A 13,383-nucleotide genomic window follows, 5' to 3' on the forward strand; every position below is an offset into this window, starting at 1 on the left:
GGGGTCACTTCCTGTGCATTTTGCAGCATTTCGGCATCACTTCTTGTTTTATTGGACACTTCCTATTGATTTTGGGGCATTTTCAGGTCACTTTCTGTTGATTTTGGGTGAGTTCCTGCACATTTTGCGGCATTTTGGTATCACTTCCTGTTTGTCGGAGACGTCCTGTTTATTTGGGGGGCAATTTTAGGTCACTTCCTTGATTTTGTAGCACATGGCAAAATGGATTTTGCCATTTGGCATTTTTTTTGCCATGTGGCAAAATTGATTTTGCCATGTGGCTCTTTTTTGCCATGTGGCATTTTATTTTTGCCATGTGGCAAAATGGATTTTGCTGTGGGAAAAAAATACAATGCCAGATGGCAAAAAAAAAATGCCTCAAACCAAAATCCATTTAGCCACATGGCATAATCCATTTTGCCACATGGCAAAAAAATGACACATGGCAAAATCTATTTTTCCACATGGCAAAATCCATTTTTCCACATGGCAAAATCAATTTTGCCATATGGCAAAAAAATGCCGCAAAACAAAATCCATTTTGGCTACATGGCCCAGGAAAATGCCACAAACCAAAATCCATTTTGCCACATGGCAAAAAAAAAAAAACACATGGCAAAATCCATTTTGTCATAGAGCAAAAAATATGCGACATGGCAGAATCAATTTTGCCACATGATAAAAAAATGCCACATGGCAAAAAAAAAAAAAAAAAAAAAAATGCCACATGGCAAAATCAATTTTGCCACATGGCAAAGAAAATGCCACATGGCAAAAAAATGCAACATGGCAAAATCCATTTTGCCACATGGCAAAAAAAACAAATGCCACAAACCAAAATCCTTTTTGCCACATGGCAAAAAATGCCTCATGGCAGAATCCATTTTGCCACATGAAAAAAAAAATCCAAATGGCAAAAAAAATGCCCATGGCAAAATCCATTTTGCCACATGGCAAAAAAATGCCACATGGCAAAATCCATTTTGCCACATGGCAAAAAAGGCCACATGGCAAAATCCATTTTGTCAAATGGCAAAAAAATCCCACATGGTAAAATCCATTTTTCCACATGGCAAAAAAACAAATGCCACAAACCAAAATCCTTTTTGCCACATGACAAAAAATGCCACATGGCAAAAAAAAAATCCAACTGGCAAAATCCATTTTGCCACATGGCAAAAAAATGCCACGTGGCAAGAAAAAAAAAAAAAAAAAATGCCACATGGCAAAATCCATTTTGACACATGGCCACAAAAATGCCACATGGCAAAATCAATTTTGTCACATGACAAAAAAATGCCACATTGCAAAATAAATGCCACATGGCAAAATCCATTTTGCCACATGGCAAAAAAAATGCCACATGACAAAAAAAAAATGCCACATGGCAAAATCCATTTTGTCACATAGCAAAAAAAAAATGCGACATGGCAAAATCAATTTTGCCACATGATAAAAAAATGCTGCATGGCAAAAAAAAAATGCCACATGGCAAAATCCATTTTGCCACATGACAAAAAATGCCTGTGGCAAAATCCATTTTGCCAAATGGCAAAAAAAATGCCACATGGCAAAATCCATTTTGCCACATGGTAAAATCCATCATACCACATGGCAAATACCACTTTTCATTCTCGGTCCTGCTGTAAAATCAACAGGAAATGATCCAAAATGTACAGGAAGTGGCCCCTGGATGTCCCAAAATGAATAGGAAGTAAATCAAAATTGCTCGAAAATGACCTCAAATACCCCTAAATTGAATTCATTGCCTGCCACTGACTGCCATAGATGTCTAATCCCTTTGAAGTGAGAGGGATGGTATCATAATGTGAGCCACCCTGAGGTTCCCATTCATAGTTAAGATTTCAAGTGAATTCATCTTCCTTCTCAAGCGAAGCAATAAAATCTGCTTCCTCTCACGCCGTCGATGCGTGACGTCGTAAACACGAAATCTTTCATCGGCAGCCGACCGGCCGCCGGGGAACGCCGCCGTCTAATGCGCCAATTCATTATGGAGATGACTTACGAGACGGCGCCACTCGCGCTGATTGCATTATGGCGGCAAAATAATCGAGGGATAGAGGCAACGCCGGCGGAATGTTGTTGAAAGATGGCCGACGTAATCACCACAGCGGGGAAACGGAGGTTTCAACGAATTTGATTGTAAAAGGCAGGAAATTAGTTCGTTTTGGGTCACTTCCTGTGAATTTTGGAGCATTTTTTGGTTACTTCCTGTACGTTTTGGATCATTTCCTGTTGCTTTTAGGGCATTTCCAGGTCGCTTTTTGTTCATTGGTTACGTCCTGTTAATTCGGGGTCACTTCCTCTACATTTTGGGGCATCTTGAGGTCACTTCCTGTATATTTAGGATCATTCGCTGGTCAATTTAAGGCATGTTGCCACATGGCAGAAAAAATGCCACATGGCAAAATCAATTTTGCCACATGGTTAAAAAATGCCAAGTGGCACGATCAATTTTGCCACTTGGCAAAAAAAAAAAAGCCACATGGCAAAAATGCCACATGCCAAAACCAATTTTGCCACATACCAAAAAAATGTCACATGCCAAAATCCATTTCGCCACATACCAAAAAAATGCCAAATGGCAAAAAAATGCCATTTGGCAAAATCCATTTGCCACATACCAAAAAATGCCACATGGCAAAACAAAAAAACACATGGCAAAATCGTTTTTTTTGCTCGTTGGTTACTTCCTGTTAATTCTGGGTCACTTCCTCTACATTTTTGGGTATCTTGAGGTCACTTCCTGTATATTTAGAATCATTTGCTGGGCAATTTAAGGCATGTTACCACATGGTAAAAAAAAAAATGCCACATTGCAAAATCAATTTTGCCACATGGCAAAGAAGATGTCAAGTGGCACAATCAATTTTGCTACATGGCAAAAAAAAAATCCGCTTGGCAAAAAAATGCCCCATGCCAAAATCCATTTTGCCACATGGGAAAAATGCCACATGACAAAATCCATTTTGGCACACGGCAAAAAAAATGCCATATGCCAAAATCCATTTTGTCACATACCAAAAAAAAAAATGCCACATGGCAAAAAATGCCACGTGGCAAAATCCATTTTGCCACAAACCATAAAAATGCCACATAGCAAAAAAATGCCACATGGCAAAAAAAATGCCACATGCCAAAATCCATTTTGCCACATACCAAAAAAAGTGCCACATGGCATTATCAAGTTTGCCACGTACAAAAAAAATGCCACATGGCAAAATTGATTTTGCCACGTGGCAAAAATAATGCCACATGCCAAAATCAATTTTGCCACATACCAAAAAATGCCACATGGCAAAAAATGCCTTATAGCAAAGTCAATTTTGCTAAATGGCAAAAATATACCACATGGCAAAATCGATTTTGCCACATACCAAACAAAAATACCACATGGCAAAATCAATTTTGTCCCATACCAAATACCACTTTTCGTTCTCGGCCCTGCTGAAAAATCTTTAAAATAATTGCAATCGGGATGATTTTGGGGGGTTGTTGATTGGTTACTCCGCTAAAAATATCAGCAAATGGGGTCTTTCTAACCAGCGTCATGTGACCTCTGCGCTTTAGTGAATGTTTTGGCGTTTGAGGACGCGGCTTTAATGAATAATTGAGAGCACGTTCTCTTGTCGCAGGGCGCCTTTGATTCCGACACTCTGGGACATCCAATCTCCCGCCGTCGCTTCAGCTTTTGATTTAGATATTAAGAAAAATAAAATAAAATTTAGGAGAATCTTGTTCCCAACGATAAGGAGAAGAGGATGGCTTCATCAGGATTAAACTGGAATGCTGCAACTGACTAAAAACTGAAACGATAACATGAGTAAACCATTTGAGAATTGTAACCTGATCAAAGTACACGTGTAGGACTTTTTAATTCAAATTTTCTAAATATTGCTACAGTAAAAAGGCATAGTTTTGAGTTTGTGAGTAGTCAGAGAGGTCCAGTACTAATATTCACCAACCTTGACCAGAACTTTTTCAGAACTGTGGATTTACAGTACCACAAAAATGAGAACTGTAACCTGTAACCAGATCAAAGTTAACAGGCAGGACATATAAGTCATTCATTTATTCATTCGTTCATTTTCCATGCCGCTTTTCCTCACAAGATGTTCTAAATATTAGCACAGTAAAAATGCATAGTTATGAGTTTGTAAATGAATGAGATGTCCAGTACGAATATTCGCCAATCTTGGCCAGAATGTACTAAGAACTGTGGATTTACAGTGCCACCAAAATGAGAACTTTAACCTAATCAAAGTATGCATGTAGGTTTTTCTTTAATTAAAATTTTCCAAATATTGGTACAGTAAAAATGCATAGTATTGAGGGTGGCAGTAGTCAGAGAGATCCACTACTAATATTCACTAACCTTGGCCAGAACGTATTCAGAACTGTCGATTCACAGTACCACAAAATCAAAGTATGCATGTAGGACTTTTATTTTGAGTTCTCTAAATATTGGTACAATAAAAATGCAGTTTTGAGCTTGTGAGTAGTCAGAGAGGTCCAGTACTAATATTCCCCAACCTTGACCAGAACTTTTTCAGAACTGTGGATTTACAGTACCACAAAAATGAGAACTGTAACCAGATCAAAGTAAACATGCAGGACTTTAAATTATGCCACATGGCAAAAAAATGCCACATGGCATAATCAATTTTGCCCCATACAAAAAAAATGCCACATGGCAAAATCAATTTTGCCACATGCCACATGGCAAAAAACGCCTTATAGCAAAGTCAATTTTGCTAAATGGCAAAAATATACCACATGGCAAAATCGATTTTGCCACATACCAAAAAAAACGCCACATGGCAAAATCCATTATGCCACATACCCATAAATGGCACATAGCAAAAAAAATGCCACATGGCGAAAAAAAAATGCCACATGCCAAAATCCATTTTGCCACATACCAAAAAAAAAAAAGCCACATGGCAATAAAAATGGCACATGGCATAATCAATTTTGCCACATACAAAAAAAATGCCACATGGCAAAATCAATTTTGCCACATGGCAAAAACAATGCCACATGCCAAAATCAATTTTGCCACATACCAAAAAATGCCACATGGAAAAAAATGCCTTATAGCAAAGTCAGTTTTGCTAAATGGCAAAAATATACCACATGGCAAAATGGATTTTGCCACATCCCCCAAAAAAACGCCACATGGCAAAATCCATTTTGCCACATACCCAAAAATGCCACATAGCAAAAAAATGCCACATGGCAAAAAAAAAAAATGCCACATGCCAAAATCCATTTTGCCACATAGCAAAAAAATGCCACATGGCAAAAACAATGCCACATGCCAAAATCAATTTTGCCACATACCAAAAAATGCCACATGGCAGAAAATGCCTTATAGCAAAGCCAATTTTGCTAAATGGCAAAAATATACCACATGGCAAAATCGATTTTGTCACATACCAAACAAAAATACAACATGGCAAAATCGATTTTGCCACATACCAAATACCACTTTTCGTTCTCGGCCCTGCTGAAAAATCTTTAAAATAATTGCAGTCAGGATGATTTTTTGGGGGTTGTTGATTGGTTGCTACACTTAAAATATCAGCAAATTGGGTCTTTCTAACCAGCGTCATGTGTAAAAATGCATACTATTGAGGATGGGAGTAGTCAGAGAGATCCACTACTAATATTCACCAACCTTGGCCAGAACTTTTTCAGAACTATGGATTTACAGTACCACAAAAATGAGAACAGTAACCAGATTAAAGTAAACATGCAGGACTTTAAATTCAAATTCAAATATTGGTCCGTAAAAATACATAGATCTGAGGATTAGAGTACTCATAGCTTGTCATTGACAGTGCTAAACGTCCAATTTATTTAAATTGGGAGGACTAACCCTGAATGCTTATCTCTCAGTGCCAGTGACGCTGGTTGACGTCCAATTTCCTCCCTCTGCTGACCGTACATGGGTAATGCATGCAACAGCATTTAAAATAGCAGCATATATAATCCACACAGACAACACACCTCATTCTAACGCTTCTTTGTTGTGTAATACACACATGCAATTCACCAGGTGAAGTGTTTGTGAACTCCTTTACTGGCCCTTCAAGACAAAAACCAGTCTCCATGGTAACGGAACATCTTCAAGTTCCTGAAAATCAGGTGGCGCCCTCCGCCTTAAGCCCCGCGGCCTAAATTTAGTCGGTGAGAAAGTTTGACGCCGGGGTCTCTCTTTAATGACTCGTCACGTGGGGCGCGTCGCTACGGCAACCGGCGTGCTGAGATCTCGCTTTTAAAACCGTTGTCAGTCAGCGGGAAAGTGATGCCAGCGCGAAAGCGTTTGGTCTCGACTTTACCTGAGTGCCAACTTTTTATAGGCTCGGCGCCATAACGCAACATGCGGGCGCCAGAAGATTAATAATAATAAAATATAAACTCGGAGTTGAGATTTGAAGAGAAGACGCTATTTCAGCACTCATTCTCATTGGCAAACGCAAGAAACTGTTGATATGGTTGAACTAACTCACAAAACAGACACAGCTACTTAAGAAATAAGTACTCATTAACCAGTCAGTGAACTGAACTACCCATTCAGACAATGAGCCAACTAACTAACTCAATAATCCTTAACCAATCAAATTATTAACTACCTATCCGCTGACTAACAAATAGTTCAACCAGTCAACAAGTCCAGTAACAACTTAACTAATCAGTGATTAACCAATTGTTAGTTAATGGTAATAACTATTAGCCTATTACTGCTAGCTAATCATTAACCATTACGCAATCAGCTGACAAACTACACAGACTGCCAACTAACTAACCAGTTAACTAACTAGCAGCAGAAAAACTACCCAATCTGATGACTAACTCACCAGATAGCCTAACAAGATAAATAACTAGTGATTAACCATTTGTTGGTTTATCTAACTAACTAACTAACTAACTAACTTCTGATGAACTACCCGAAATGCTGACTAACTCACCAGTTATCTAGCAAATGAGCCACCTAGCACGATATCTAACCAGTGATTTACCATTTTTGTTGATACAGCCAACCTCAAAAGACAAGTAACCTGTCATTAACAATTTTTAGCAGATGCAGCAAACCAATTTACCAAATAACTAAATAATCAGGTGAGGATTTGCCCAAGCTGCTGACTAACAAACTAGTTCCTGTTAATGAGCCGGTTAGTAAGACAATTAACCAGTGATTAACCATGATTAACCAACCAACTAACTTACTAATTAACCAGTTGATAATTTGCTCACAAATGAGCCTCCTAACAAGATAACTAACCAGTGATTTACCATTTGTTGTCGATACAACTATTTCTAGTTGATGAGCCAATTAATAAGAGAACTCACCTGTAGTGAACCAATTTGCAGCTGATGCAACTAACTAACAAACTAACTAGGTGATGATTTTCCAGTAAGATTTTCTAGTAAGTAACTAACCAGTTGTCCAGTCAATGAGCTAAATAACAATACAACTAACGAATAATTAAACAATTGTTAGTCGATGCCAACAAACTAATCATTAACCCAGCAGCTGAAAAACTACCTAAACTGCTGACTAACTAACCAGTTCCATTTGAGGAGCCAATAAGACAAATAACCAGTAATAAACCATGATTAACTAATTAACTAACTGCTCTGCCGAAAAATACCCAAACTGCTAATTATCTACACCAAATCTAACTCACCAGTTATCTAGCAAATGAGCCACCTAACAAGATAACTAACCAATTATCTGACTGTAGTTTTGTCGATACAACTAATTAACCAGTTCCAGTTGATGAGCCAATTAATAAGACAACTAATCAGTAATGAACAAATTTTCAGCGGATTCAACTAACTAACTAACTAACTAACTAACTAACTAACTAACTAACTAACTGATTTGTCCATAGTGGTAACTAACAGGTTATCCAGTCAATGAGCTAAATAACAATACAACTAACAAATAATTAACCAATTGTTACTTGATCATTAGTCAGCAAACTCTTATTAATATTAACCCAGCAGCAACTACTGAGTAACTAACCAGTTCCAGTTGATAAGCCAATTGATAAGACAACTAACACCTAATGAACAAATTTTCACCTGATGCAACTAACTAACTAACTAACTAACTAACTAACTAACTAACTAACTACCGATGATGTGCCCAATCTGGTAACTAACCTAGCAGCCGACAGACTACCCAAACTGCTGACTAACTACTACCAATTAATAAGACAACTAACCAGTGATTAACCATGACTGACAAACTAACTAACTGACTAACTAACTAACCACTCAGCCAAAAACTACCCAAACTGCTGATTATCTACCCCAACTGCTGACTAACTCACCAGTTATCTAGCAAATGAGCCACCTAACAAGATAACTAACCAGTGATTTACCATTTTTTGTCGATACAGTAAACTAATCATTTCCGGTTAATGAGGCAATTAATAAGACAACTAACCACCAATTTTCAGCTAATGCAACTAACCAACTAACTAAGCAGGCGATGATTTGCCCAATCTGGTTACTAAGTAATCATTAACCTAGCAGCCGACAAACCACCCAAACTGCTGACTAACTACTACCAATTAATAAGACAACTAACCAATGATCAACCATGACTAACTAACTAACTAACTAACTAACTAACTAACTAACTAACTAACTAACTAACTAACTAACTCATCAGCCGACAAACTACCCAAACTGCTGATTTACTGAGACGCTATTAGCAACTGTCACAAAGCCGACAGCAGCAAGCCACTAACTCGCTCACTTAGCAAGAAAAACAATTGATCAATGAAACCCCGCAAATGACCTCTCCCACCTATCGACGTCTTGTTTGCCACGGCAGAAATTTCTCAAAAGCGTCAATTACTGCCAACTCTCCCTCTGATCCCTGCCACCTTTCGCCGCTAGTCAGCCACAGGGAATCGCGAGTACGCTCACTCGTCGCCAGTAAACAGGATGGAAGTATGCAAACGAAGCGCGTCGCAGGTGGCTTTGCGTGCGCCCGGGGGGAACGCTTTCAAGTCGACGCGCGCTTACCCGGCATCCTTTGCTATGCCACGCTCAGCCACGGGCGCCAATCCTGACAAGGAAAAAATATTATCTATAACTACGTGCCAATATTTGTCAACATCCGCCGATGAGCCACACTTGGCATTGGAGGGACGATTAATACTCCGATTTTAACAAATTTGTGTCACTAATAATGACAACATAGTCAACAATACAACAAAACTAACAACCTAGTCCGCTAACAACCAGTTGACAACTTAACGGACAAGCTAGCACCTCCTGAATCCACCGAGCAACCAATCAGCCAACCAAATAACCGTATAATCCGACTCACCAAACAACTACACCAACAAGCCAACCAACCACTTAAGTACCTTCCTACTATCAATTTACCTGATTACCTAGAAATAACTAACCCTAACCCTACCACTGGTACAACTAAATGCCTACAAGACTAACCAAAATGTACATGAGCGACTAACCAACAAATAATATAATATGATATGATATGATATGATATGATATGATATGATATGATATAATATAATATAAAAATAAATACATTGATTAATTAATATTAAACATTTAATATTAGGTAACATATTAAAAAAAAAAAAAAAAACAGATTAACTAAATTAATTATTAGTATATCATTTTATAAATATATAAAATAATATCTCATAAAAGTATCTCAAAATATCATTTAAATAGATTTAATTTAAATTAAAAAATATATAAATATCAAATATTAAGTTACGAAAATAAAGTTGAAATAAAAAAATATTAACTACAAATCATTATAATAAAAATAAATAAAATACATAGTAAATAGTATTACAAAAAAGAATTTAAATTAATATGATTTAAATATAAATTTTTAAAAAATGTAAATAATGTTTGAAAGAGCTGAAATAAACACAGATAAATATAAAATAATATCTAAATAATGATGCATGTAAATACATGCAAATAAAACTAATACAATTAAAAAAAAAAATTAACTACTAAATAATTAAATTCAAATAAATGTGAAAAATCTAATGAAACGTATCAGAAAATAGAACTTAAATCAATTTAATTTAATTTAAATTAAATATATATATATATGTATATATATACATAATTATAAATAAAATTTGAACATCTTAAACACAAATAAGTATATAAAATATCAAATATTAAGTAACGCAAAATAAAATTTAAATAAAAAAAAACGAACTACGACTAATAAAAATAAATAAAATAATACATAGTAAATAGTATTACAAAAACGAATTTAAATAATTATGATTTAAATAAAAATTTTGAAAAAAATGTAAATAAAGTTTGAAAGAGCTAAAATAAACACAGATAAATATAAAATAATATCTAAATAATAATGCATGTAAATGCATGCAAGTAAAACTAATAAAATAACAAATATAAAAAGACATTAAATACTAAATAATTAAATTCAAATAAATTAAATATGAAAAATCTAGTGAAACATATCAGCAAATTGAACTTAAATAAATTTAATTTAAATTAAGAATATATATAAGTATAATTATAAATAAAATTTGAAAAACAAACACAAATAAGTATAAAAAATATCAAATATTAAGTAACGCAAAATAAAATTTAAATAAAAAAACATGAACTACAACTAATAAAAATAAAAATAAATTAAATAATGGAATAAAAAATATTACAACAATGAATTTAAATATAATTTTAAAAAAATGTTTGAAAAAATCTAAATAAAATTGGAAACCGCTAAAATAAACACAGATGAATATAAAATCATATCTTAATTAATAATGATGCATGTAAAATAAAACTAAAAAAGATTTTTGAAAAAATTAAATATTAAATAATTACATTCAAATAAATTAAATATAAAACATCAAATAAAATATCATAAAATAGAACTGAGAATTAAAAAATGTAAAAAATAAGAAATAAAATAAAAAATTGAAAAAAATAACATTTGAAAGAGTTCAAATAAAAGCAGATATCTATGAAATAATATTTACTATTAAGTAATGTAAAAAAATGAAAAAAATCAAAAAACATTAACTATTAAAATAACATTTAAAAAATATATACAAAATAATGCATTATGAAAAGTGTTATAAAATAGAAATTAAATACATTTAGTTTAAATTTTTAAAAAAAACGGAAAAAAAATCTGAATAAAACTTGAAAAAGCAAATAAACACAAACAAATATAAAATAACACTTAATAATATGTAGCACAGAATAAAATTGAAAAATATATCAACTTCCTAACCGTAAAAACGTGAAAAAAAAATAATTTAAAAATGAACAACTTAACAATCAAGCAACAATAACCCAAAATGCGCATCTAATCAGCCAATTGCAATATCAACTAATTATCCAACCTGTTAACTAAAAATTTCTACACAAGTAAGTACTGGAGTTGCACCTTATCAGAAGTTTGCAGACTGAAATGGTTCTGGCTGTCGGACGCGTTGGCGTGTTCCGTCCCGTCTCGCCCACCTACGTACAGTAATTGGGAAAGTCCATTTCTGGCTTCACTGGAGCTGAGAAGCGCTCGACTACAACCAAACTTCCTGCGGGTTCTGACACATGAAGAAGAAGAAAAAACGATATCAGTTCTTACACTCACCACAAAAAAGCTGTATGTATATACAGTATATACATATCAGACATTCATTCATTCATTCGCCTCCTCGTGTTCTCAGTGGATTGGACGTCTAGCGCCGTCGATGTCAGCTAATGAAAGCAAAAATGTACCAAATCCCAACAGGAAAGGACTTCAAATCAACAGGAAGTAGCCTGGAAATGCTTAAATAATTAACAGAAAATGACGTGTAAGTATCTTAAAATCACATTGAAGTGCCATAAAATCATCAAAAAGTGGCACAAAATCAACACAAAATGACCCAAACCTAACTAGGCGTGACCCGAAATCAACAGTAAGTGACTGCTAAATGTGCCAAAATATTATATAAGTAACCAAATGAGTAGGAAGTGTTGAAGGACGCTATTTTCTCTTTTCGTCCCTCGCTTGTTTGTTGAATTAGAATGCTGGCAAATGGCTGGAGATGAACAGTGTTCCTGTGAAGGTTTTATTGCAGAATATTCTGGGTACAAATGTGATACAGACAAGGGCTGTGATCTCACAAAAGTACAAGGAAACACAATACTAGGCAAGTCTTTTTACACTGTTGACAGGACGGAACCGAAACTAACTATAGCATAACATAAGGATTTTCCATCAGGAAAACATCTTAAGTTGAGACCTTAAGAGCTTGTACGACAGTGAGTCATAAGCACAGTTTCTGATAAGGCGGTCAACAGATACCCATTGTGGTCATTCAAGGCTGTTAGAAAAGCACACAAACATGGCCAAATATGGGCATGGCGCAATATGCCAAGATACAGTCTCCGGATATGACCAAAATCAATAGGAAATGTTCCAAAATGTGAGGGAAATGATGCTCGAATGCCCCAAAACCAACTGGAAGTGACCTTAAATCCATAGGAAGTAACCTATAAATGGGCCAAAATCAAAAGGAAGGACTCAATTAGCAGGGAGAAACCTGGCAATTCCATAAGATCAACAGGAAATGATCTAAAATGTACAAGAAGTGACCCAGGATTGCCCCAAAACCAACAGGAAGTTACCGGAAATCCATAGGAAGCAACCTGTAGATGGCCCAAACTCAACAGTGACCCAGAAATGCCCTAATATGAACAGGAAATGATCCAAAATACACAGGAAGTGACCTCAGAATTTCCCAAAATCAACAGGAGGAGACCCAATAACAACAGGAAGTGACGCTAAGGGGGACAAAAGTGCTATACAGTTTTTGCTAAAAACGTACGGTTCGGCCAAAATCATACCCAAAATTTGCCGTTGATTTCTAATGGCCAAAATTTGTCGTTGATTTCTTAATGGCCAAAATTTGCCCTTGATTTCTTAATGGCCAAAATTTGCCGTTGATTTCTTAATGGCCCAAATTTGCCGTTGTTTTCTAATGGCCAAAATTTGCCGTTGAATTCTAATGGCCAAAATTTGCCGTTGTTTTCTAATGGATAAAATTTGCCGTTGATTTCTAATGGCCAAAATTGGCCGTTGATTTCTAATGGCCAAAATTGGCCGTTGATTTCTAATGGCCAAAATTGGCCGCTGATTTCTAATGGCCAAAATTGGCTGTTGATTTCTAATGGCCAAGATTTGCCGTTGATTTCTAATGGCCAAAATTTGCAGTTGATTTCTAATGGCCAAAATTGGCCATTGATTTCGAATGGCCAAAATTTGCCGTTTTTTTTTCTAATGGCCAAAATTTGCCGTTGATTTCTAATGGCCAA

General features: G+C 35.5%; 1 protein-coding gene across 6 annotated transcripts in view; it reads right to left on the minus strand.

Annotated features, from left to right (window-relative positions):
* LOC130919014 (desmoglein-2.1-like) overlaps window positions 1-11,768 on the minus strand; it is a 64,076-nt gene extending 52,308 nt beyond the window's left edge. The window contains exons 1-2 of one of the 6 annotated variants that reach the window (XM_057841372.1): window positions 11,708-11,768; window positions 11,471-11,627 (exon numbers count right to left, since the gene is read on the minus strand). In XM_057841372.1, the coding sequence (XP_057697355.1) occupies window positions 11,471-11,627; window positions 11,708-11,718 (168 nt within the window). In that variant the 5' untranslated portion in view covers window positions 11,719-11,768. Of the gene's footprint in view, window positions 1-11,459 lie in introns of all 6 variants that reach the window. The other 5 variants (XM_057841373.1, XM_057841375.1, XM_057841374.1 and 2 more) reach the window with 5 other exon arrangements.
* Window positions 11,769-13,383: the final 1,615 nt, after the last annotated feature.

This window comes from Corythoichthys intestinalis, chromosome 7 (genome assembly GCF_030265065.1).
Source record: "Corythoichthys intestinalis isolate RoL2023-P3 chromosome 7, ASM3026506v1, whole genome shotgun sequence".
In the NCBI taxonomy this organism is placed as follows: Eukaryota; Metazoa; Chordata; class Actinopteri; order Syngnathiformes; family Syngnathidae; genus Corythoichthys; species Corythoichthys intestinalis.